The sequence below is a fragment of the Molossus molossus genome, unplaced genomic scaffold, assembly GCF_014108415.1.
Source record: "Molossus molossus isolate mMolMol1 unplaced genomic scaffold, mMolMol1.p scaffold_m16_p_2, whole genome shotgun sequence".
Classification (NCBI taxonomy): Eukaryota; Metazoa; Chordata; class Mammalia; order Chiroptera; family Molossidae; genus Molossus; species Molossus molossus.
Genome location: NW_023425355.1, coordinates 436,791 through 460,500, shown reverse-complemented (window position 1 = coordinate 460,500; position 23,710 = coordinate 436,791). Strand labels below are relative to the sequence as shown.

General features: G+C 38.3%; 1 protein-coding gene across 3 annotated transcripts; it reads right to left on the bottom strand.

Moving 5' to 3' along the window:
- Positions 1 to 311: 311 nt before the first annotated feature.
- Positions 312 to 23,260, bottom strand: RLIM (ring finger protein, LIM domain interacting). Of its 3 annotated transcripts, none has more exons than XM_036270974.1 (4): positions 23,105 to 23,260; positions 6,806 to 6,998; positions 5,822 to 5,905; positions 312 to 4,350 (listed from the first exon to the last, which is right to left on the bottom strand). In XM_036270974.1, exons 2-4 carry the CDS (start codon positions 6,972 to 6,974, stop codon positions 2,771 to 2,773), a joined length of 1,833 nt encoding a protein of 610 aa, XP_036126867.1. In that variant the 5' UTR covers positions 6,975 to 6,998; positions 23,105 to 23,260; the 3' UTR covers positions 312 to 2,770. The 3 variants fall into 3 exon arrangements, with proteins under 3 accessions (XP_036126867.1, XP_036126868.1, XP_036126870.1); XM_036270975.1 differs by lacking the exon at positions 23,105 to 23,260 and adding an exon at positions 21,242 to 21,281; XM_036270977.1 differs by lacking the exon at positions 23,105 to 23,260 and adding an exon at positions 7,563 to 7,654.
- Positions 23,261 to 23,710: the final 450 nt, after the last annotated feature.

The following is a 23,710-nucleotide window of genomic DNA, read 5'->3' as shown; positions in this document are numbered from 1 at the left end:
TAGTCAAGGAAATTCGGTTTTTAGTACTTTCCCCTATGCTTTGAACACTGTAAACTCCCAACATTGTTTTTTTTTCTTGTTCCTATTATTGCATTAAGTTCCAGGACAGAACCTTTCTTTAATTAAGAAAAAGTGCAAAGATACAAAATGAAATGTAAAGTGTTTTGTAAGAAAATGCTCCCTCAAGGGAATAAGTGTTTAGATGTTGGTGGGGAAAAAAGATCTTTCTTCTCCATTGTACATCTGACACTTACAAATGACCTGTCTTCAATGTCCACTAGTAACTACATATTAGTCATGGACTTTGCACGAAAAAAAAAAAAGTAAATTCCACTAAAATTTTGTATTCATTCTATACAATCCAATGGAAATAATTGAGTGCTATTGAAAAAGGTGTCCACATGCACATGCCCCATATGTGCATTCTACTGAGGGCTAAAAACTTAAAATTCTATTTCCAGTGTTTATGAATAGGTTCAATATCTATCTTCATAACCAGAATTCTGCACGAGTTACTTCTTACTTTAATACTTCACAAATGGGTAATATATCTTGGGAGGTTAGGGAGATAACTGTTAACTTTTATGCTTAAAATGAGCTGCAGCTGTTTTTAAACTAGAAAATGAACACGCCTATAGTAATGGGACATCGTATACCAAGAGGAAAATGGGTTTGTTTTTAGCCAATCGGGACTACCCTGCAGATCTGAAAACCATCGATTACACACCCTTAGGAAAGGCGACAAGGAGGCTCACAAATATAAAGGAATCCTGACTTTTACATGGACAATTTTTTAAAAAGATAAAATGTATTATATAAGCGCCATAAACAGTGATTTCTGTTTATATTAAAAAAAATAAGTGAAGCTTTGTTTGAACATTATTTCCTTGCAAGAGCAGTACATATCCTTAGCAAACAACTACCATATTTACAAGTTAATTCCTTGATTCTTAGGTAGGATTGAAAGCGAGAGGAAAACATGAAAGTATGAGCATTGAAATAATCTTTACAGCTAAATTTATAGCAGTTAAGGTAAACAGATAGTTCCTTAAAGCAGTCTTATTTATTTTGTTGAGCATCTGATTATGCCTGGGTAGTCAGCTCACTTTATTAAAGGCCCATTAGGTTTTCCCAGAAAAACAAACACAGTCTTCCACAGTCAGACTAATCCTAACCCCAACCAGCCTCAAAAGAAAATTTCGGCAAGAGTACTGAGGTTCTTCACAAACCTATTGTCACTATTAAGGAAATAGCATCAAGTGCATGTCCCATGGATCATAAGTCAGCGGTCTCATCTTCAGATATGGGCAGCACAATTGAAATTTGCATTTCAAATAACCCAACAGGACTCACTGTCAACAAAAAATAAAAATCTCTCAACTAATTATTCAACTGGTCTTTAAATGTGAAATGTTAAGTCTGTGTTAGAGATAGTAATGAAATATTAACAAGTGTGCACTGGTACCTTAAATGACAAATCTCAAAAACAACATCTGTACCAATTCTTATGCTAAAAATGATTTATGGTCTCCTTCTTCCACTTTCTTCTTCTTCTTTTTGAGTAGCAGACTTGTAAAAACAACAATGTAAATTGTGCTAGGTGGTAGTGGCTTGTTTTCTTAAACCAAAGCTCTGCCTAATTTGTTCATCTACTTCATGAGCTCAAGTAGAATACTGTGTCAAAGATCTCATCATATGAATCCAGTATGATTACTGTCTTCATGAAAAGTTTACATTCTTCCAGAGTAGTTTTCTCCTCCTGTCTTTCATTGCCTGCCTAAATCCAAGTTAAAATACACAATTTCCATTGGTCTTCAACGCAGTTCAATTCTGCACTCTGACCTTTCCTTTGCATGTCACAGTAGCTGTTCACATACATTAAATATTATAGATATGTTCTGCTCTTGACATGTACACACTTACAAAAGGAGCTTTGTACTTTGTTTGGTGTGTGTTTTTGTTTTTTACTATGTTGGCTCACGAAAAGCAGTTTTTTCATTTCTATGCATGGTACTTTACAATTTTTAATGCATTATTACAACAGTGCATTGGAAAAGTACTGAGCCTCTACAAAATAGCTTTACATTTTTAAACAAATGAATGTGATTTTTTTCACTTACACAAGCATAGGCTTTTTTAATATTTCCACAAGATAAATATCTCAATTAAACTATAAGCTCACTCTACAGTGTGCCACAGTGATGGGCTTAGGAGACAGTCATACACTTAGAAGATCTAGCCTTAGTGTTATTTACACTGACATGTCCAATATCACCTTGTCTGAAAGGTGAACAAATGATATTCAGCATGTAGCTGAATTTGTGCCAACTAATAACTGGAAATGGTATAGCTTTAAGCAATCACTTATAAAACATGTACTGTAACTTAGTCTAAACTGATCATTTCCTTAGCCCCTCTCTCCTATGGCATGGGAAACTCTAAAGATCAACATGAAACAAATAAGAGCCACTGCTAAGGCAGATCTTTTAAGGTAACAAAGGAGAAACTGATAAACATATATAATAAATCATTAGTAATATCAATTACTAATACTGAAATTAGATTTTATGTCCTAAAACATTGCTTTTTAAATATTTCCTTTTATTCTGGAACAGAAATTGGAGAAAGGACAATGATTCATTCAGAAAGCAATGACTCAATTCAGGTTGCAACTTTACATTTAAGCACCACTCAAAAAGTGGACATAAAGCAAGTGATTCCTGTTTGCCCATCACTATACCAGGTACACAGCCGGGAGCTCAGACCTCAATTACACAACGCTTTCTCTGTTACCGGAAGCCAAGACTGCCCTACGACAAATAGGACAAGTAGAATTTTCAGATAACCAGCGGTCGATGCAGTGGACATGGTACTCATGGGAACAAGGTAGTTTACGAAGTTTGTTGCCTTCTGTATATTCTGTAATGCAAACACTACAGGTTTTTAATGCATCATTTTCACCAAAACTTCTCATTGCCAAGTTGTCAATCTGTTCTTTGGTGAGTCCTCTAGGTTGATCATCATCATCCTCATTTAAGAGGAAAAACTGAGCCAGGCTAAGGAAGGGCAAAGAGCCACTTTCATCAAACGTTACTGGGGCCCTGTGTCGAACCTCTCGCCTGGCACCTGAGCCTGATGATGAGCTTCCTTCATTACTGCCTTCAAACACCTCTGAGCTAGTCTCTGAACTTTCACCACTGGAAATGGAACTAGAACTTGAACTCGAACTGGAACCAGAACTGCTACCACCACCAGAACCCCCTCTTCCATTCCGTGACTCTGCCCTTTCCACATTTTGACTTGAGACTGAGCCACTAGGCTCTGAATCACTATCACTGTACATAAAGTAGCTTAATTCACCAAAACCTGTCATTATTTGCCTTAACATGGTTTGAATTGCAACAGATGTAGTCTCACTTAAACCAGTATTTAAGATTCTACGAATTGGAATTCTGATGGTACTGACATAGGTTCTCACACCTGCCCGCTCAGAACGTGAAAATGTACGCCTAAAACCTCCTCGTTCACTTTCATAAGTGACAGTGTTGTTTGGTGTCTGAGACCTTGACCGAGTTCTGCTAGCTATGCTATCTCTCTGCCGATACTCTCCAGGACGGACTCTTCTCACTTGAAGATCTAGAACTATGGTTGGAGGCCTCTGTCCTGATCCTGTAGATTCGCCATTACCAGTTGTGTCTGCAGAACCTGCTCCTTGTGAGGCATTTCTTATTCCAGAAGCTGCAAAAAGACCTCTACTTAGCAGGTCAGGTCCACTTATTTGCTGTCTCAGTGTCACATGGTGCCGGGTTCTAGAACTTCCCTCAGTCTCATTTACCAAAGGATGCTCAAAAGTCTGAGATGAAATACTATGATGAGATCTTCGTGGAATTTCACTCATTGGATGCAGAGGTGACCTACTTCTTTCAGCTCTTGCTCGGGTTCTCCGGTGGTCTGGGCTCCTGCTCCTTGCCCTTCTCTGACCCCTAGTAGGTGGGCCTTCTCCCGTTAACGCTTCAGTTGAATTTCGTTCTGATCTGGATGGCCCTGCAGATGTTGATTCAGATCGTGGATTTTCCACTTGCCTTTGGCTGTTGTTATCCATGTTTTCTCCAGTAGAACGTCTTGCAGATGGCTCATTTTCATTCTCTGGATTCTGACTCCCATTATTACGGTTAACATTGATCTCTAGACTGAATCTAAAATCACCACTGTTTGGATTAGTCCGGCTCACTGCTCTCCAAGATTGGTTTCCTCTCTGTCCGCTTCTTGTTGTATTTCCAGTTTGTCTGACAGAGTTAAGCCAGTCTATTATAGAGTCACCATTAGACACATCATCTGAAGATTCTCCACCTGTTTGTAAAAGAGGGAAAAAAGAAAAAAGAACGACTAAAATTAGCACAATCATATAACAGTACTCAGAAACTTTGTATTAGGGGGGAAAAAGATTCTGAAAAGATTTCACATTTACAGATTTTTGTTAACTATTTTACATAGACTTGCAAGTAAAGGCAGGAAAATGTCCATTTGATTTCAAAAGAGCAAGCTAATCCAAGAAAAATTTAGAGAATTTTCTTAACGGGAATCTGGAAGAAGTCTATTTCAATAATTCATTACATACAGAGCCTAGTATACAACTGTGGATTGTCAGAAGACAATATTTTTCAGTTCATTTTCAAAACACTCTTGGTATCAAACAAGGTAAACACCAGTTAAGGTATAGGGCTAGTATTTTAGTTGAAATTACATTTCTGTCAAATTTTCATTAATTTGTAACATTTCTTCTAGGCTGTTGACTTAAGTGCCTTTGATAATATAGGACGTTTAAAAATACAAGACTGCGCCCGGCCAGTGTGGCTCAGTGGATGAGCGCTGACCCATACACCAAGAGGTCGCCAGTTCAATTCCCGGTCAGGGCACATGCCCAGGTTGTGGGCCCCATCCCCAGTGGTGGGTATGCAGGAGGTGGCCAATCAATGTTCTCTCTCATCGATGTCTCTATCTCTCGCTCCCTCTCCCTTCCTTTCTATATAAAATCAAGAAAAAAAAATTTTAAATACAAGACTGCTATAATAGCCATTGCAAAAATATAATATAAATAAGGTTTATAGGTTTGAAAGTATTTGAGTACTTCTTCATATTACCAAGATTTTAAGTTAACATGAAATTGGAGATCAGACCAAATGAATAGTCTGAACCTAGCACAGTACATATAATGGCACATTCAAGACCAGACTGTTATTATAGTTTCTTAGGTTAGATAGTGAAATTCTCTACTTCACATAGGGAGAGAAACATCAGGATGCTAGGATGTTTAACTGTATCCCTGGCCTCCACCGCTGATGCCAGCAACAAATACCCAGTATTGACAAACAAAAATCTCTCCAGGCATTTCTAGTGTCCCATAAGGGGCAAAATTATACCCTGTTGAGAAACACTAGGTTAGAGGATACAGCATTTCTTTCTGCTGGTGAGAAACCCACATGTTCATAAAAAATTTAAAAAAGGAATAATTCAGTAGGTAGAAGGAAATTTCAACAGATGTGGAAAATTAAGGAAAAAAAAAATACATTTAAATAGGCCATTTCTTACTATGTTCCAATGAACACAAACAACCCAAAGGTGAAGAAGGGGAAAAAAAACCCAAAAAAACAAATTCACATTTTAAAAAAATATCAAGAAAATGCCATTGTTCTTTTTAGGAGCAGTTATTTAACACCAAATTAATTTATGCCTTTTCTGGAAAATCTTTGGCTGACATTTACTGTTAAAAAGTTCTTTATCCACTCCATCCTCTACCCACCCCCTGCAAAGCAAAATATACCTCTATTTTCATCTGAGTTTTGTGGTGGTGGGCCCTCTTTAATTTGTTGTAATCTTCTCAGCAACTCTTCCTCAGTACTTTCACCTGAAAATAGTTTTAAAATGTTTGCCAAATTATAAATAAAAATCAATGACTTACTCATCTGAGATGAAAAGCAATGAGTAGGGAACCTGGGTAAAATTCATTTCTTTGGGAGCATGACATTACAATTTATACTCGTACAAAATTTTTTTAGTTTACTATATGCTTTTGCATATAATACCTCATTCTTTAAGTCTGCAACTCTGGGAGGTAGATATTACTACCTGTATTTTAAACCAAGACTGAGTGAGAGACTGACATACCAATAAATGAGAGTCAGAAGGTCAACTTAAATATTCGGATTGAAATGCGGTACTGATGGTTCAAAATGCACTTCCTTTCATTAACTAACACCTGACCTTTTAAAATGCAAGGAATCACTGAACAACTGGTATTAAATAGAAATAAGGACATTGGGAGATAATGAATTTTAACTAGGATCAAATGGGACCTAATTGGGCAGAAGAATAACCAAGCACAAAGTTCTGAATAACTGAACATTTTACCCAGGGCTAGCTCTGGAGGACTGATTGGGACATATTCAGAAATCAGAGATGACAAGACAGAGTAAGTCTGTCCTAGGAACTAAAGTTCTCATTAGCTCTTCCACACTTAAGACTCATGTCTGGTAAGTTAAATAAGAAAAAAAAAAAAAAAAAGGTTCAGCTCCATTCTTTTCAAATCAGCTTACAATAAGTTCATAACTAAAAACATGATATAGCATAATTCCAAATAAGAGTGAACAGAGTTAAGTAATAAATACAGCAGTAAATGTCATTCTATATACCTTGCATTAAAATCACACTTCATAAATGGCTAAAGAAACTGATTTTCAAAACAGGCTATTTTTAAAAGACCAACAAATTACATATATAAATTCTTAAAGTACATATTGCAGCATACCTGGGGTGCCTAGCAAATTGTTATCCCTCATAAGCCTATAATCTTCTTCACTCAGGTTATTTACAAATTGATAGAAAGCTTCTTCCCGATCCAATCGGTCCATCTGACTTCTGCGCTGTGCTGCAGACTGATCACCACTTCCTTTATCGTTAGAATCTGAGCTTTCCATCTTGATGTACAAGTGGAAAATTACCTAAAAGAAGAAAGGAGACCAATCTTGAAAACAGAAGTCAGCATGTATGCATTCTATAAAACAGTTTCAATTATGTGAAAATCCAGAATGCAGGTCAAGATGTCGATTTTAAGATCTCATATGAATAAAATTTCATAACAGAAAACTCCCCCAAAGTCCTGTTATACTAGGAAAAGACTAGGTCAGGAGCTGGCTAACTATGGCCCATGGGCCAAATTAAGCCCTGGTGCCTATTTTTTCTTGTTGAGGACCAAGAATGGTTTTTACACGTTTAAATGTTCATTTTAAAGGAGAGAAGTTTTTGTAATGGGTGAAAATTCTGTGAAATTCAGATTTCAGTGTTCATCATTTGATTGGAATAGTCATACACATTTGTTTACATATTGTCTATGGCTTTTATGCTATAATGACAGAGTTGAACAGTTGTGACAGAGACTAAGTGGCACTCTCACTGCTTTGCAATGGTGATCTGTGCACTGTGAGTTGCAGTGATACGATTATAACTTGATAGCATTTCAAGTGCCATGTACATCACCATACTGTGACATTTCTACAGGTACATACTCATTACATCAAATCAAGATGGACTCTGAATGTCACACATTGTATAATCCAGAGGAGTGTGGATTATTCGGTCATCAGATTAGATGGTAACGATTGTGCTTATTACGCAACAGCATCATAACTGCAAAAGTAATAAAACATGTATTGATATTAGCAGATTAAACACTCATCACAATATTCCTAGTTCACAGGAAAGCTACAGTGTAAAAAATTAGAAAAGTTAAAATGAAATATCTAATCACAAAATATTTCTTCACAAAAATAAAAAAACGAGGCTTCACCTGAAACACCAATCAGAAAGAATATATGTACCCCCACGTTTTTAGCAACACTATTTACAATAGCTAAGATCTGGAAACAGCCCAAATGTCCTTCAGTAGATGAATGTATAAAAAAGCTGTGGTACATATACACAATAGAGTATTATGCAGCTGTAAAAAAGAAAGATCTCTTATCCTTTGAGACGACATGGAGGGACCTGGAAAGTATCATCCTAAGCGAAACAAGCCAAACAGAGAAAGACAAGTATCATATGATCTCACTTATTTGTGGAATATAATTAACATAACAGTCTGAGGAATGGGGTAGTCCCAGAGACGTGGAAGTGTCAGTACATACAGACTGACAATCCCCAGAAGAGGGGGTGGTGGGGGAGAGATAAACCACAGAACTTATATGCATGTATGCATGAATAATGGACATGGACAACAAAGCTGGGGAGAGGGCGGGGAGGGGGGGGGAGGGGGAATCAGTGGGGGAAAAAGTAGAAACATCTAGAACAAAAATAAATAAATTAATTAAAAAAAACAATGGGGCTTCAGGTCCTGGCCGGCTTGGCTCAGCAGTTAGAGTGTCGGGCTGCGGACCAGAGAGACCTGGGTTTGGTTCCCGCTAGGGGCATGTGGTTGCAGTTTGTCCCCAGCCCCACTTGGGGTCGTGTGGGTGGTGGCCAGTCGATGTTTCTCTCTCTTTCTTCCTCCCTCTCTCCTTCCCCCTCTATCTGAAGATAAATACAAAAATGTCCTCAGGTGAGGATAAAACAACCAAAACCAAAACCAAAACCAAAACAAACAAATGAGGCTTCAGCCCTGACTGATTTTTCTCAGTGGTTAGAGCGTCAGCCTGTGGACCAATGAGTTCCATTCTGGCCGGGGCAGTACCTGGTTGCAGTTCGTCCCCATCCCTGGCCCTGGTCAGAGTCGTGCAGGAGGTAACCAGTCGGTGTGTCTCTCTCACATCGATGTTTCTCTCTCTCTCCCCTCCCCCAATCTGTCTAAAATGTCCTTGGGTGAGGATAAAAAATTTAAGAAAAAGAAAAAAAATACGAGGCTTCAACCAAAGTAAGTTTCAAGTGGCCCATTTGCTGGCTAAGTAAGGAAAATAATTTACTGATAGTGAGTTCAACTGCGTTAGATTGCAGAAGCTCAACAAATGTGTCCAGAGAAAATAAACTTGTTTAAGATAATTTTTAGTGAGTACTGTTAGTCAGAAACTTGAGGATACTGGGATACATCAATAAGCAATTGAAAAACAGGGCAGCAAATGATTTTGAGTGGTTTTCCTTGGCTCATAGTAAATCCACAAATATAAGTGACGCTATTCACTGTTTATTTAAGGAGTCAAGTGCTGATTATTCAAGGAGTTTGAACTATAGAAGTAGCCTCTAAAAATCTGCATGGAACCGCTACAGGTGATAATGTTTTCAAAGCTGAGAAAAGACTAATTCAGCACAACTGATGAATTACAACTGAAAAGGGTAAAAATGTGTAAAACAGAAAAGGACCTAGTTGGACAAATTTACAAACCTTGTGAAAATGTAAGGTGTTTAAAGTCTATGCTTATTCATCAGCAGGGAGTTTGCAGAAAATATTTAAATCCATCATCTTATTGAACCAGCAGTGTCAATGGTGAACTTCATTTTGTTGACTTAACCATCATCAGTTCTGTAAATTTTTGTCAGAAATAGAAACCGAATATCTTGACTTGCTCTACCACGTGCTCGGTAAAGTTTTATTGTAATTTGTTGTTCCCAGGTCCAAGGTTGAAATGTTCCCCCAGTAAAAACCATCCTCAATTACCATTACAAAACAAGAGCTTGGGAATATAGCTTTTGCTACAGGATTCATGTTTTTTAATGAATTCAAACCTAAAACTGCAAAGCAAAACAGTGCTTACATGTAAACTTATCCTGCAGTAAGTCAACAACAACTAACACTGGAATCACAAGTCAAGCTGCTTCATGCACTTCCTTGTGCTACCAAGGAAACAAGAGCTGCACTCCCATACAGACTTGTAGTAGAGATATTTTCTGAGCACAAACTACAGTTCCAGAAGCACTTTTTTGGATCTTAGTGCAAGTAAAAAGAAAATTTCCTTATTTCAAAATCCATTTAACTGTGCAACTGAGGAGTTTCCAACCTACCTTCAAGGGAAAGTGATAACCCTGAAGTGTAATGATATGCTAAAAGGGAAATACCAAGAGAATTTAACAGAATTCTATAAATGCCTTCTAAGGGATGAATATGCTTCATTAAAATTATATGCTTGTGTACTGATCAGATAGCAATACCTATATATGTGAAAGGACACTTTCAAATAATACAGAAAACTTCATTTTAAGTCAGTAGCACCAGAGGATATCTGCAAATGGTTTTGATAAGGAATATGTTTAGCCCCAATTAAGTAAAATGTTATCCCCCCCAAATGCCATTTTTCTCAGTAGTAGATCTATTATTACAAAACATTGTACAAATTATTACATTTTTGAGTTTGTAATTTTTTTTGGAGGTGATGAATAGGTTTATTACCTTGATTGTGGTGATAGCATCACACGTGTTTGCTTATGTCCAAATGCATCAAATTGAAGGCATTAAACATGCAATATTTTGGTATATTAATTACACTTCAATAAAATTCTTTTAACAAATGTAATTAAATATTTCCTCAAAAGTTCACAAGCTATAAAACCTCTATACAATTCCTAGAGTTGATTCAATATTCTTCCTTCTTACTGGCATCTGTGTTCTTAGAGAGATTCTTTTTAATTTTTTAATGAGGAACCCTTCACAAAGGCAGGACTGTACATGTTTGAAATCCTTGCTGGGATCCAGTTCTTCGTCATTCTAATTTTTGATGCATGTGACTGGGTGTGTAACTCATACATCTGCCCATCTCCCCCTTGGAATTCAGCAGCATTTATATTGCTCTTAAAAATCAAGGATGTCTAATCCTGTTCATGTATTTCTAAGTTGCCTCTGGAAAAGGTATGAACTATTGCTTTTGTTGATTAGAATAATAATTTTTCAGAATTCTGTATACCATTCTGTTTCCTAAAATCTGACTTATCTGGGGGGGGGGGAGTAATATGAAACATCTTTACTAACATTTATTTCTACTATAAACTCAGCATTAAAATTGAATTTTATTTTATTTTATTTACATTTTGAGTTTTATCAAGAAAAAACTTTGTGGCAATTTGGCTTCTCTGTCTTTATATAAATAACTGTAATATGTTCAATTTTACTTTTTGATCAGCAAAGCAAAAAAAAAAAAAAACTACTATCTGGCCTTTTACAGAAAAAGTCTGACAACCCCTACTATATATTGGCAGATTTCCACACTCTCAATTAACTGGTAGTACACACTCTAAAATAAGAGAAGACTCCAAACAAAAATTAACTCTCTACCTTTTTCTCGTCCAACTTCAGATTGATCTTAAATTCACACTGACAAAATAAAAGTTAACTCCATGAACATATGATAATCTGATTTGTGGAAAAGAGGTAGTAATCTATACTGGTACTAGGATTTAATCCCACACACAACACATGAAGTACCTGGATGTTCACAAGTCAATACTAAAGAGAAAAATGACAACAAGCCTCCTTTCAGATATAAAAAATAAAAAAGCCTCTCTAACTGTCTGCTGAACCTCAACAAATTTCAGTCCAGACATCTAGATCTCCATTGTTTTCCTTAGTTCATTATTCTTTGAACTATCTCACCATTGTTTAAACAAATAAGGTGAACACATCAAGGAAGGAGTAGGCAACGGTAACCTTAATATTTTTGGAAAAAGCTTTCTATTCTCCTAACTAAGAATCCTTAATTTTGGTATGACTAAACTATAGAAAAGTCTGAATAGTAATTTAAAGACTTAAAAAAATTTTTTTCCTTTATTGATTTGAGAGGGAGAGATAGAAATGTCAATAGGAGAGAGAACATCGATTGGCGACCCCCACATTACCCTCACTGGGGATCAGGCCCAAACCTGGGCATGTGTCCCGACCAGGAATCGAACCGGTGACCTCCTGGTGCATGGTCGATGCTCAACCACTGAGCCACACCGGCCGGACAAAAAAAACTTTAAGGAGACTGGAAACCAACTGCTTAAATAAAACAATCATAAAAATTACAAGGACCAGGCAATAAAAAAAAAAGGAAACCACACTTTTCCATGTGTAGCTAAGTCATACAATTTGGTATTGGTGATAGCAAACAGCTAATTTTTAAAAATATATGGGACAGATTTTTTTAAATGACTTTGAAAACCAGTATCTAAAACAAGAAAGAAACTGGTTTTCTACTGAGTATGTGGGGGAGTTGGTAGGTATAGTAACAAGAAGTAAGGAGGCACTCAACTTCTATTTCGTTTCTATTTTATGGAATAAGAAAAATCATCCTCCAACTGGAAACAGTACAAAAAACAAACTTTTCAAAGAGAGCATCAAGAGCCCAAATGGCAAAACTTCTAATGGTAATCCTTGAGAAATAAGAGAACAGAAGAGATACTAAAACACTAGATTTAAAAATGATCTAATCTTCAAAGAAAGTGAAGCCTATAAACTATAGCATAGCAAAATCTGACAATAAACACAAGGGAAAATTATGCAATATACTGTCAGATATATTGCCAACACAAAAAGAATATATATTCACCAGAAGTGGAGATCAGTTTCAAATTAAGCTCATTTGGTTTACAAAGGGACTGGTCTCAACCTTGGTTTGCAGGAGAATCACCCGAGGAACTTTCTCTGGGGCTGACCAGACAGCAATATTTTAAAAATGTCGCAGGTAATTCTGTGCAGTCAGGGTTGAGAACCTCTTTGATAGGGACATCAACATAATACTGCTGACTAGTCTGATTCGGTTTCTGTACAGGGACTGAGAAGGTTTGTCCTGCTATCTGCATGGAGAAATGTGGGCTGGAGCAGTGCTTCTCGAACTTCAGCAAACCAACTGAATCACCTAGAAATCTTTTAAAATGAAGATTCTAACTCAGTAGGTTGGGAGTGGAACTTAGAACCTGCATTTTAAATAAGCCTCTAAGTGATGCTAACACTGCTAATCCTAGAATCAATTTGAGTAGCAAGGACCTCAAGGACAAACAGTTTAAGAGATTCACATTATGGAATACCGCCCTCACAGATTATGGAGCAATGTTACCTTGGACATTTTACTAAGTTACATAAGTAAAATAAACCATAGTAAGAGTACCACAGACTAGGGGGAAAACCTGTCTTAGCAGTGCACATGAAGACAACTTGACATTTTTAGTTAACAAAAGCTAAAGAAAAAGCCTGTTGGACCTGCCTGCCTAATGAAACCTAACGTAGTCCTACACTGCTTTCACAGACCAGTGTTCAATAAAAATAGGCAACCGTCCCACTGCAACCTTCTGTTCACACTATATGTGGACTACTCAAAACATTTTATTAAATACCTCCGAAAGAACATGGACAAACGGAAGAAAGTAGCTAGAGTAACCAAGACGGTGAGAAGCCAGGGAACACCACATAAACAATGGTGGAATAACCTGGACATGTCTAGCGTGAAGACAAGACAAAAATGGGCATGATCATAACATGAAAGAGAGCAAAACCATAGGGTCAAACTAGAGCCAATAGTTGAAGAAATGTGGAAGCGTATAATTAATTTTTTTTAATACAAAATAGCTTAACAAGTAAAATTGTTCCAAAGTGGAGATGAAACCAGCCTCTTGAAGCAAGCAAACCATCCATATCTGGAAATATTCAAGCAGAGGCTTTATATTAAAGAGGACATTCCTTATTAGGGAGTTTGAACAGACTGATTTCAAAAGACACTTTGGACTAAAATGTCATTAAGAATGGATGTCTCTTGCTTTTCTATTCTGGGCTTACAGGTCATATTTCTTTTTTTCCCTTTTTATTGAATTTACTGGGATGACACTGGCTAACAAAATTATACAGGTTTCAGGTGCACAATTCCACAACACATCATTTGTACACTGTATTGTGTTTACCACCCAAGTCAAGTCACCTTCCATCACCAGGTATCCCCACCACAACCTCCTCCCCACCAATCATCACATACTGTCTGTGTCCATGAGTTCTTTTTTCCTTCTTTGCTCAATCCCTCCACCCTTCCCACCCCTCAACAGCCATCAGCCTGTCTATGAGTCTGTCTCTAGTTTGCCTGTTAGTTCATTTTGTTCATTAGATTTCATGAGTGAAATGACACTTTGACCAACCAATTAACTTACGTTGCCTCATCCCCACCCTCCAACACACCTAGCACCTTACTACCATCACACTTCTACTAATGCTGTTCCCCCAGCCCTTTCTTAGGCTCTCCCCATTTCGTTCACCTTTCAATGTTCCATGAAAACCTCCCTCCTAAGAAATTATTACTATCTCACCCAGCAACTCTTGCATTCACCTCTGCACACAGCACTTGTCTGTGCCACCAAAATGGCACTTCTTCTATATTGTTGATATGTTAATTTTATTAATATAGCTTATTTACCCAGCATAAAGAAATCATCATTTCAACATGTTATCAATAGCAAAATTAGTGAAGTGTTTTATATTCTAGTTTTTTGATACCAAGTTTCTGAAATCTGGTGTATATTTTATACTTACAGCACATCTCAAACTGGATGCTAAATTAGTGATGGTTAAAGTGAAATACAATTCTACAAAAAACAAAAGAGTTGTGTTTAATGAAAAAATTTTTACTCTGCTTCAGTTTTTTACTTAACTTTAGTAAAATAAAAGAAAATTTAAAGTTCAATTTTAGTTATACTAGTGACATTTCAAGTGTCCAGTAGCCACATGTGCATTTGGAAAAAGGAAATCCTGAATATAAGCAATGCCCTCCAATACCTTGTAAAATAATCTTACACACACCCAATGAGCCTGCTCTAATTCTAAACAGCTCCTTCACCACGTAAGTGGCATATAATGGAAAATGTAACAAATCTAAACCACAAGTTCAGCCCCTAGTAGATGTAATGCCAATAATGTTAGTTAAGTGAAAATGAACATTAAAATGTTAAAAGGTTGCTTGGCCAGTGTGGCTCAGTGGATTGAGCATCGTCCCATGGTCTGAGAGGTACCGGTTCAATTCGCTGTCAGGGCACATGCCTGCGTTGTGGGCTCAATACCCAGTAGGGGGCATGCAAGAGGCAGCCCATCAATGTTTCTCCCCCTCCCCTCTAAAAAATCAATAAAAACATATTAAAAGAATGTTAAAAGGTTAAAGCGCCATGCCAAAGATGCCAGGAGACCACAGTCCAAATGATCAAATACACCTCTTTCCATTTTGCTGTGAAAATATTAATGAAGAATTATGTTAGCAAAATCGGATTGTGGTACATTTCCAGAAAGAGGAAAAAAGAATCCCCACATACCCCTGGGCTCCTTCTACCATCATGAAAGAGAGGAAAACTTAAATCTGCTTATCTTACTCTCAGTTATAATATTCATGTGCATAAATTAGAAATTTGGGGTTGAGTATACTATTAGCATCAGCCACTTTTAAACTTAAATATTTCTATGAAAAGTTTACCAATAGAACAATTTAAGAGAAAAATATATAAATGTTCTTAAATCACTTAGCTCTCCCCCTAATTTTAGGCGATACCCACCACTCTATATTTGCAGAGCCCCTTCACCTATATTTTCATTTAATCTTCACAACAATCCTATGACGTACATCTCACTACCTTTGTTTTACAGATAAGAAACAGAAGAACAGAGAGAGGAAGTGATTTACCAAAAGCCATGTGGCTAGTAAGTGGAAAGAGCCAGTAATTAAATCTAGGTCTCCTGATCCATATTCAGTCAACTTTCTACTAAATGGACAACTGCCTCCCAATACATCCCAGGACTATATACTTTAAAATATATTTCTTCAATCTCAATAGACACGTCTCAAGTATTCAACCTCCTTATGTACGAGCTTTTTATACCAGGTTCACTCTTGGTATAAAAATTTCCAAAATGACAAAACATCTTTATAAGCAACATAAACCCAGCAGGACTTATTTTTAAATCAGTCAACTTTTAGTATATGTTTTAAATACAGTCGCCCCTTGGATAGATAGCATATCTTATTAACCTTATCTCTCTTAGCATATTGTGTGCCAATATATCTGAACCCATTCCCGGAAACAAACAGCCAAACTAGAAATTTTAGTTAGTCATTTAAAACACTACTCGCAATGAATGTATGACTGTGTCAGGTAAATTTAATTCGGAGGAGAAAAAGCCAGCAAGAAAACCAAACCTGAGATTTATTAACTGTAATTAGAGAATTTAAAACAGAATTTATTCACCTTGAAAATTTCAAAGCATTGTTAGTGATCTCCATTTTCTCCTACAGTCATTATATTAATATAAATTACGCAGACTACTATGTTTCTGACCACTGCTAAAAGTATTTAATTCTCCTAATTCATTTACTCCAATGTTTAAAAAATGTAATTTCTATGAAGTTAGGGTGAAAAGTCACTTAAAACATTTTGATCAGTACTAACAGGTCGGAGACCTGGTGCGAATAAGCACACACATTATATTCAATGCACATACTGCATCATAGTATCCAATTAAGAAGACTTAAGGGACCAAATGTACTGTTAACAAATCGACAGAATTTAGAAAACCGAATTCTAAAATTCAAATGCTTGTTTGAGTATCAATTTAAAAAGAAGCCACATTTATTAATTCTGGAAGAAATAACATCTTTTTCAAAACAAAAAGGGAAGGAGGAATCAAGGTAACCTAATATCAGCAAAGTACTAAAGTATATTGAGCATATTTCACGTTTTGCATATGTTCACACACTGGCCTGTTTGGCTCAGTGGATTGAGCGGCGTCCCATGGACTGAGAGGTCCCTGTTTGATTCCCAGTCAGGGCACATGCCCAGGTTGTGGGCTCGATCCCCAGTGGGGGACACGCAGGAGGCAGCCAATCAATGTATCTCTCTCACATCGATGTTTCTCTCTCTCTCCCCCTTCCTCTATCTGTAAAAAATCAATAAAAACACATTTAAAAAAAGAACTTCAGAGTAGATATAAATTAATGGCATGTTATTCTGGTCAATAAAGAAAATGCTAGCTCATTAATACCGTCACCAAAATAAAATATAACGCAGTTAAAAAAAAAATCAAGTCACAAAGAACTGCTGGTCAGGATATAATGCACCATCACATATGTAGTCACCAAAAGTGTTGGGAATTCTTCATATATAGAGTATCTAATGAAAATTTTATGGCATTTGTAACAGACAAATGAAAGTTTGAAAACAACCAGGATAGCTTTTTTTATTACATGAGTAGCAGGGTGGTATTCAGCTGTGTGAAAAGGAAAACACACACACACACACACACACACACACACACACACACGAAATACTGGGTTCTTGTCTGGGCTGTAACATTAACTAGTTACTAGTTATGTGAATTTGGCCAATTCACTTAACCACTTGTGTCTCAGGATCTCCATCTACATTAAGAGTACTGGATTAAACTATGTATAAAGTACCTTCCAGTTCTATGAATCCATGACTATGAATAAGACATAACCACGGTCACATTCCAGTATCGAGACAGAAAATAAGCTTAAGAAACACGTGTAAAACTAGGACATAAGCTAAGAAGCTGCTTCTCTCACCGCCATTTCACTCACGTACTTCTATCTCCCTTTTAGTGACTATCTTATCTGTTTGAAAATAAATATGAAGCACTCTTCTTTTTTTTATGAATTTATTTTTGTTACAGATGTTTCTCCTTTTCCCCCCAATTGACACCCTCCTCCCTGCTCCCGTCCCTCCTTCACAGTACTGTTGTCTATGTCTATGTTCACAGTACTCTGTTGTCTATGGTTATGCATATAAGCATATCAGTTCTTTGGTTTATCTCCCCCCCCCCCACCTTTCTCTGAGGTTTGTCCGTCTCATCCCCATGAAAAGACACCTCTTTTAAAAACAGGGCAGGGTTGATGTTTCACTGCCTTTATTTACTGCATGATACCTCTCACCACCCATACAATTTGTAGATTCTTTCCAAGATTGGGCTATCAGAGGATGCTACCAAGGGCCCCACCACTGCCGAAACTACAGCAACATGCAGTTATAAAATATATTTGTATGGCAAATGTTAGCTTAGCCTCGCTTTTATTCTATTTCTACCACTTGAAAAGGACAAGAATAACAACCACCAAAAAGATGCAGAATTGTCCTTCATGTGTCTACTCTCTTTGCAAAAAAAGTCTGATTTGCAGCTCACAATTTTGACTACAACCCTCTAAAACAGTAAGATCAAAAGTCAACAAATCAAAGGACAGAGACCAAGCCAAATGCTGCCAATTCATGGGATCAAGTTAGTTTTCAAAGGAAGCCATTATGATGACATTTCAATTCACTCAAGTACTTTAGACAGAGAATTAAATGTCTGATTACCCATTTCATTGAGCTACATCACTAAATTAGAATTTGGTCTTATCCTCACAAACTCAATTCTGACTTGCTTCTCATTATTTCCAAGAAGAAATGACTCCAAACCCAGAAGGTTCATGTATTTATAAAAAGGTTATTAATGTAAAATCACTGATTACTAGTAATTTTGGTGATAATAGGTAAATAAAGTACTATTTTTTGAGGATATGAGTTTTCCGTAAAAAATTAACTTTTTGAGCCCGGGCTGGTTTTGCTTCGTGGTTAGAGCATTGGCCTGAGGACCAAAGGGTCTCAAGTTTGATTCCCAGTCAAGGACACACACCTGGGTTGCAAGTTTATCCCTGGCCATGGTCATGTGGGAGGGAGGCAAACAATCAATGTGTCTCTCTCACACTGAAGTTCCTCCCCACCACTCTATCTAAAAATCAGTAGAAAAATATTCAGGTGAGGATTAACAACAAAAAATAACTTTCTGAATAGGAGTGAAGCCAACTTTTAAAATTAAAACCACTTGAACAGCCCTGGCTGGGTGATTCAGTTGCTTGGGGAGCCTCGTCTGATACACCAAATGGCCGTGGGTTCAATTTCTGGTCAGGGAGCTTACAGGAGGCAACCCACCGACGTTTCTCTTTCTCTCTCCCTTCCTCTGTCTCTAAAAACCAATCAAAATACATCTTTGGGTGAGGATTTTAAAAACATTAAAATCACTTGACCAAAAAAGAAAATACTGTCTACACAAATGAATGTTATATTATTTCAGGAAATCAGTTTTGTTACAGAACCAAACATGCTTACAACTGTGCTTCCTGAACCAGTGTTTCTAAATAGAAATGACAACAATGTGACTACACATCCCCAGTCTGCACAGCAGCAGTCTACACCTGTGGTCCCACACTACTCAGTAGGGTCCGGGTCGTCTTTCAGCCTCCAAAGGGACCCATTTTGGATAAATTATATGGTTACCTTAGATGTAACTGACACTAATGGTAACTTTGTTGAATAAAAAAATGAAAATTGTAACTAAGTGTTAACTCCATTCTTCCTACAGGCAAGTGGAGAGCAAGAGGAAAGAGACCCCTTTTAATTCCAGAAAAAGAGTACAAACACTGAACACAATATCTCATTCCCCCCACAGAAAGTTCATCACCACGCAAACATTATAACCAAAGCCCAACCTGCAGTCATGAAATTATTGCAAGAGGTCCACGAATCTATATACACACCACACACTGTCTACAGCTATTTGTCTCAACATATAGGTGCTATTATGACTAATGATATGAAAATCTTGGGTTGGAGCACTAAAATACAAGAAAATTGACAACAAAATATCAAATATATGTATTTAAGAAACAAAAGTCCAAGCTCATAAACATATTCCCAAATTGCTCAAAATTGGCAAGATTTTTCTAACAGAAATTTCTTTTGATAAAAAGGAAATATGAACTGCTTGACTTTCTGGGAAACTTCCATATTCAAGGATGAGAAAAACAAATACAGAAGTACTATTGCTTTCTTACATTGATTATCAAAACCTCAAGGGATTATGTAAACTGGCTACTTTTTTGTGTATTACACAGAAATGTTAAGGAATTTGACTAACAAAAGAAAAACATGTCGCAGCCCAAGGCAGTAGCCCAGATTCTAGCATCTCATTGGTCTGAGTTTGACAGGACTTTTCACACTGTAATTTGTTTCCTATTGTAATTTGTAAATCAAGGGGACAAGGAGGCTGGTCAGTGATTTGCTTTGTTTCCCAATCCACTAGGGCTGTGGAAAAAGTAATAGAGTATATACATTCTAATTCCATGAATGCAGATGCAGCATTTGACCTACTGTGTTACTTAAGGCCTCACTATATATTCACTAACCTGAAAGAATATATCCAACCAGCCTAATATCTCTAGATGTCATTTCATAATTAATCCATTTCATAAAACCATTGCTGATTTTAAATTGTTTATCAAATTATATAGTAATAGCTGAAACAGGAAAAAAGAGGAGGGGGTAATTGCTAAGTCAGTCTCACCTGCTTCATAAAGTGGATTCCTTTTAGGGTTAATAACCTATAGATTTTTTTATTACAACCTTTCATTTTTTTTTGCATTTCTGATCTAAATAAACAGTTCAGTCTAGAGGTATAAAAGTTTAGTGACTTCAGGCATTAGACAGACCTGGGTTAGAATGGGGGCTCTACCACTTATTAGGTATTTAATTGAGGACAAATTACTTAATAACCTCTTCCCAAAGACTGTTACCTCTGTAAAATAGTTAACATTCTCATGAAGCTTTGCTGTGATGATTATAAAATCATGCATGTGAAGCCCAGGACCTAGCACATGAGCATTCAATACAAATTAGTTGTGGATTTAGGCTAACTACCTACCCATACCAGTTTGCCTGGGACAATCCTGTTTGTCCCTGCTGTCCAATCATAATTATTAATAATGTCCCTTTTCCTCTTAAAAGCATCCTGGCTAGGGCAATACGTTATGAGTTACTTTAACCTTGATGATGAAAAGAGTTAATACCAATTAGAGTATTATATAGCAATTATGACTTTTGGGATCTTAAAGGAAAAAATAGAACACAGAAATAATATAAGATTATATTCCTGTAAGAAAGTCTACTGATATTTTATTTAACTATTCAATGAACATACAAACAGTACTTATTTATACCCATCTTGTTCATTCTGTTCTACACAAGTCCTGGTAAACTTCAGACATTATTTTAAAAGAGGAAAATTCACAGATAAAGCGGTGGTCAATTCCAGCTATTCAGAAACACTATCCTTTGAATTACCAGTACAAAATACCCATTCTCATCATGAAGTATGCCCAAAACCAACTAACATATATCGAATAAACCCATCCAATTACAGGGCCCACAAAACAATATTTTAAAACATGCATTCTATACACAAATCATCAGGAGACACAACAAAAAAATAAATTACCTGACTATTATGACATAGTATTGTAATACAATAAACTGGATTTTAGTTTTCTTCACTCTTCTAGAAAAAAAAAGAATCCATTATTCTTCCTCTCTTATAAGATGTTTTCTTTGAAGTAGACACATCTTAAAAAAATACACATCCTATGTAATTTAGTCTGTCTCTCCCACACACACCAGTACCCAATATAATTCAGTATTAGTATTAAGATACTTGGGGAGACAGATCAGAAGGAACCAGATATCTCATATGTTAGATATAAGATTGCCAATCCACCCCCTTAATATAAACTTGCTTAAAATAGGTCTTACTTTATTAGACAAGTAATTATTTTCAGATTCTGATAGTTACTTTTGAGGACTTATTTGGCACATTATAGTTACCTCTGTAAAGTCGTCCTAGGAGTGGCCTAGGCCGAAGGCAGAAACTAAAAGTATGAAAGATCATCAGGACGAAACATTTTTCAGTAAGAGAAGTTGGTCCCAAAATCATATTTTAAAAACTGTTAAGACTGGTCTTCCTGGGTACTTTTTTTTTTACAATGTAGAAAACCGATTTTGGGTGGGGGGGACTATAATTGTGCCTGCTTGTTGTCAAATTATCCTGGATGGCTATAATATACTCGCTGGGATGATAAGAGTAGTTCGTTTGTGTTGAATCACGAAGAATCAAAGAAGTGATTAATAGTAGTACGTTCATTTCTTTTCCTCCCTTCAATCACCCAAAGATATTGCGGTTAATTCTCATTCAGAAAATTTGGGTTCCTTATTTCTAGCAAAAAATTGTTGTGGGGCTTTGGAAATGGTGGGTGACAACCCGATATAAATGTTTCCCTTTGCCCCCAAACGAAAGAATGACCTAAATAACAAGCCTGCTAGGCCTCAGATTCCCGGACTAACCTGTGGAATAAGTATGGTGAAACTGTCTAGGGAAGGAACGTGGCTGTCTCCTCCATCTTGAAATTAATCAGCATAAGGGAAAAAGGGACTGAGTGTTCAGGAAGCAGAAGCCCAACCGGTTAATACTAGTTACTAAAGCTATGGCGTACGTGGCAGGTACCGCCCGCAGAAGCCGAGACCCTTAGGCATTTTTTCTTGAGGGGGGGAGGGGGTTGGCTGATGGAACGGAAATTAACTTGAAAATCATCTGGCCCAATTCCTACCCTTTCCAAGGGAAAAACGACAAGCACACACATGCCTTTCCCCTCAGTTTTGGGGGGGCCCTTGTAGTGATATTTGGCAAAGGATATTCCAGGGTTATTGGAGCCAGGGAGTAAAGCACATTTGCCTCAGATCCTCAGGGAAGATGTCATCATGGCCCCAGGGGGCGCCTAATTGATAGTGCCCTGCAGAAGTGCTCAAAATGGGGTTTTGCAAATCTTGGGAAATCCAAAGGCCCAAGAGTTCCCAGCAAGCGACTCCCAGCAGCCAGACTTGCCCCGACTCCCAAAGCTCAGCCCGCCGGTTAAAGAGGCGGCGAGAGGCGAAGGAAGTGTCCACAGCGCGGAGGAGAGAAAATCCTGAAGCGATTCAAGATTCTCACGCCCGAGGCCAATACTTGAGAACTGCCTGCCCCAGTCCGTGGGGCTCCGGAGGGCCCGCCACGGCGAGCGCGGCGCGGACAGGCAGCACCTCCCCGGCCCCGGCCCCTCGCAAGGCCGCCGAGTGTCCACCCAGAGAAAATGGCAGCGGCGACTACGCCACGGAGCCCCCCGCCGCAGCCCGCGCCCGGGGTCCGGAAGCGGCGCCGGGCCTCCGCCACGCCAGGCCACTCGGGCCATCTTGAGAAAAAGCGGCGGCCACGACTCCGCTGCCTTCCTCTCGCTCTCCATCCATTTCTCAGGATCCCCAAGGCTCCACTTACTCGCTTTTCGTGGTCGGGATCCGACTCGGTCGGTAAGGCCGCCGCCGCCGAGCCTCCTGCGCGCCTCCCTTGTCGCCGCTCTCGAGCCCGCCTCCGATGAGTCGCTGGTGGAGACCCGCCTCTAGCCCAGCGCCTGCTCGGGAAACGTTGCTCAGGCAGCCATTATCTCCCCCATTGTTACCAAGCAGCGACAGGAAACTCCTGCCCACAACAGGAAGTGATGATGCCGGGGCCGGGGCCGCGGCCCCCCCGGACATTGGCCAATCGCGGGCGATTCCTCGAAAAGGCTCGGCGGGAGGAGGGGCGCCGCCGACGCGGCAAGGCGGGCTGCGGCTGGAGAGGGGACGCTGCGGCGCCGCCCACCGTGGGACAGGCCCCACCCTCCCCGCCATTTTGAACTCTGGCGAGAAATTCGCGGCCGGGGATTGTGGGAACCGCCGCTTTCCCATTTTGAAAGCTGAAGCACGTCAGCTTCTGACTGCTCGGAGCCTTGTTTCCGGAGAGCGCAAAGGGCGATGCTGGTGGAGCCTGCGGTGACTTCCCACGATTAGTGCGGCCGAGTCCTGCACCAGCCTGCCTTTTAGTCAGTGCACTGTATGTATATTG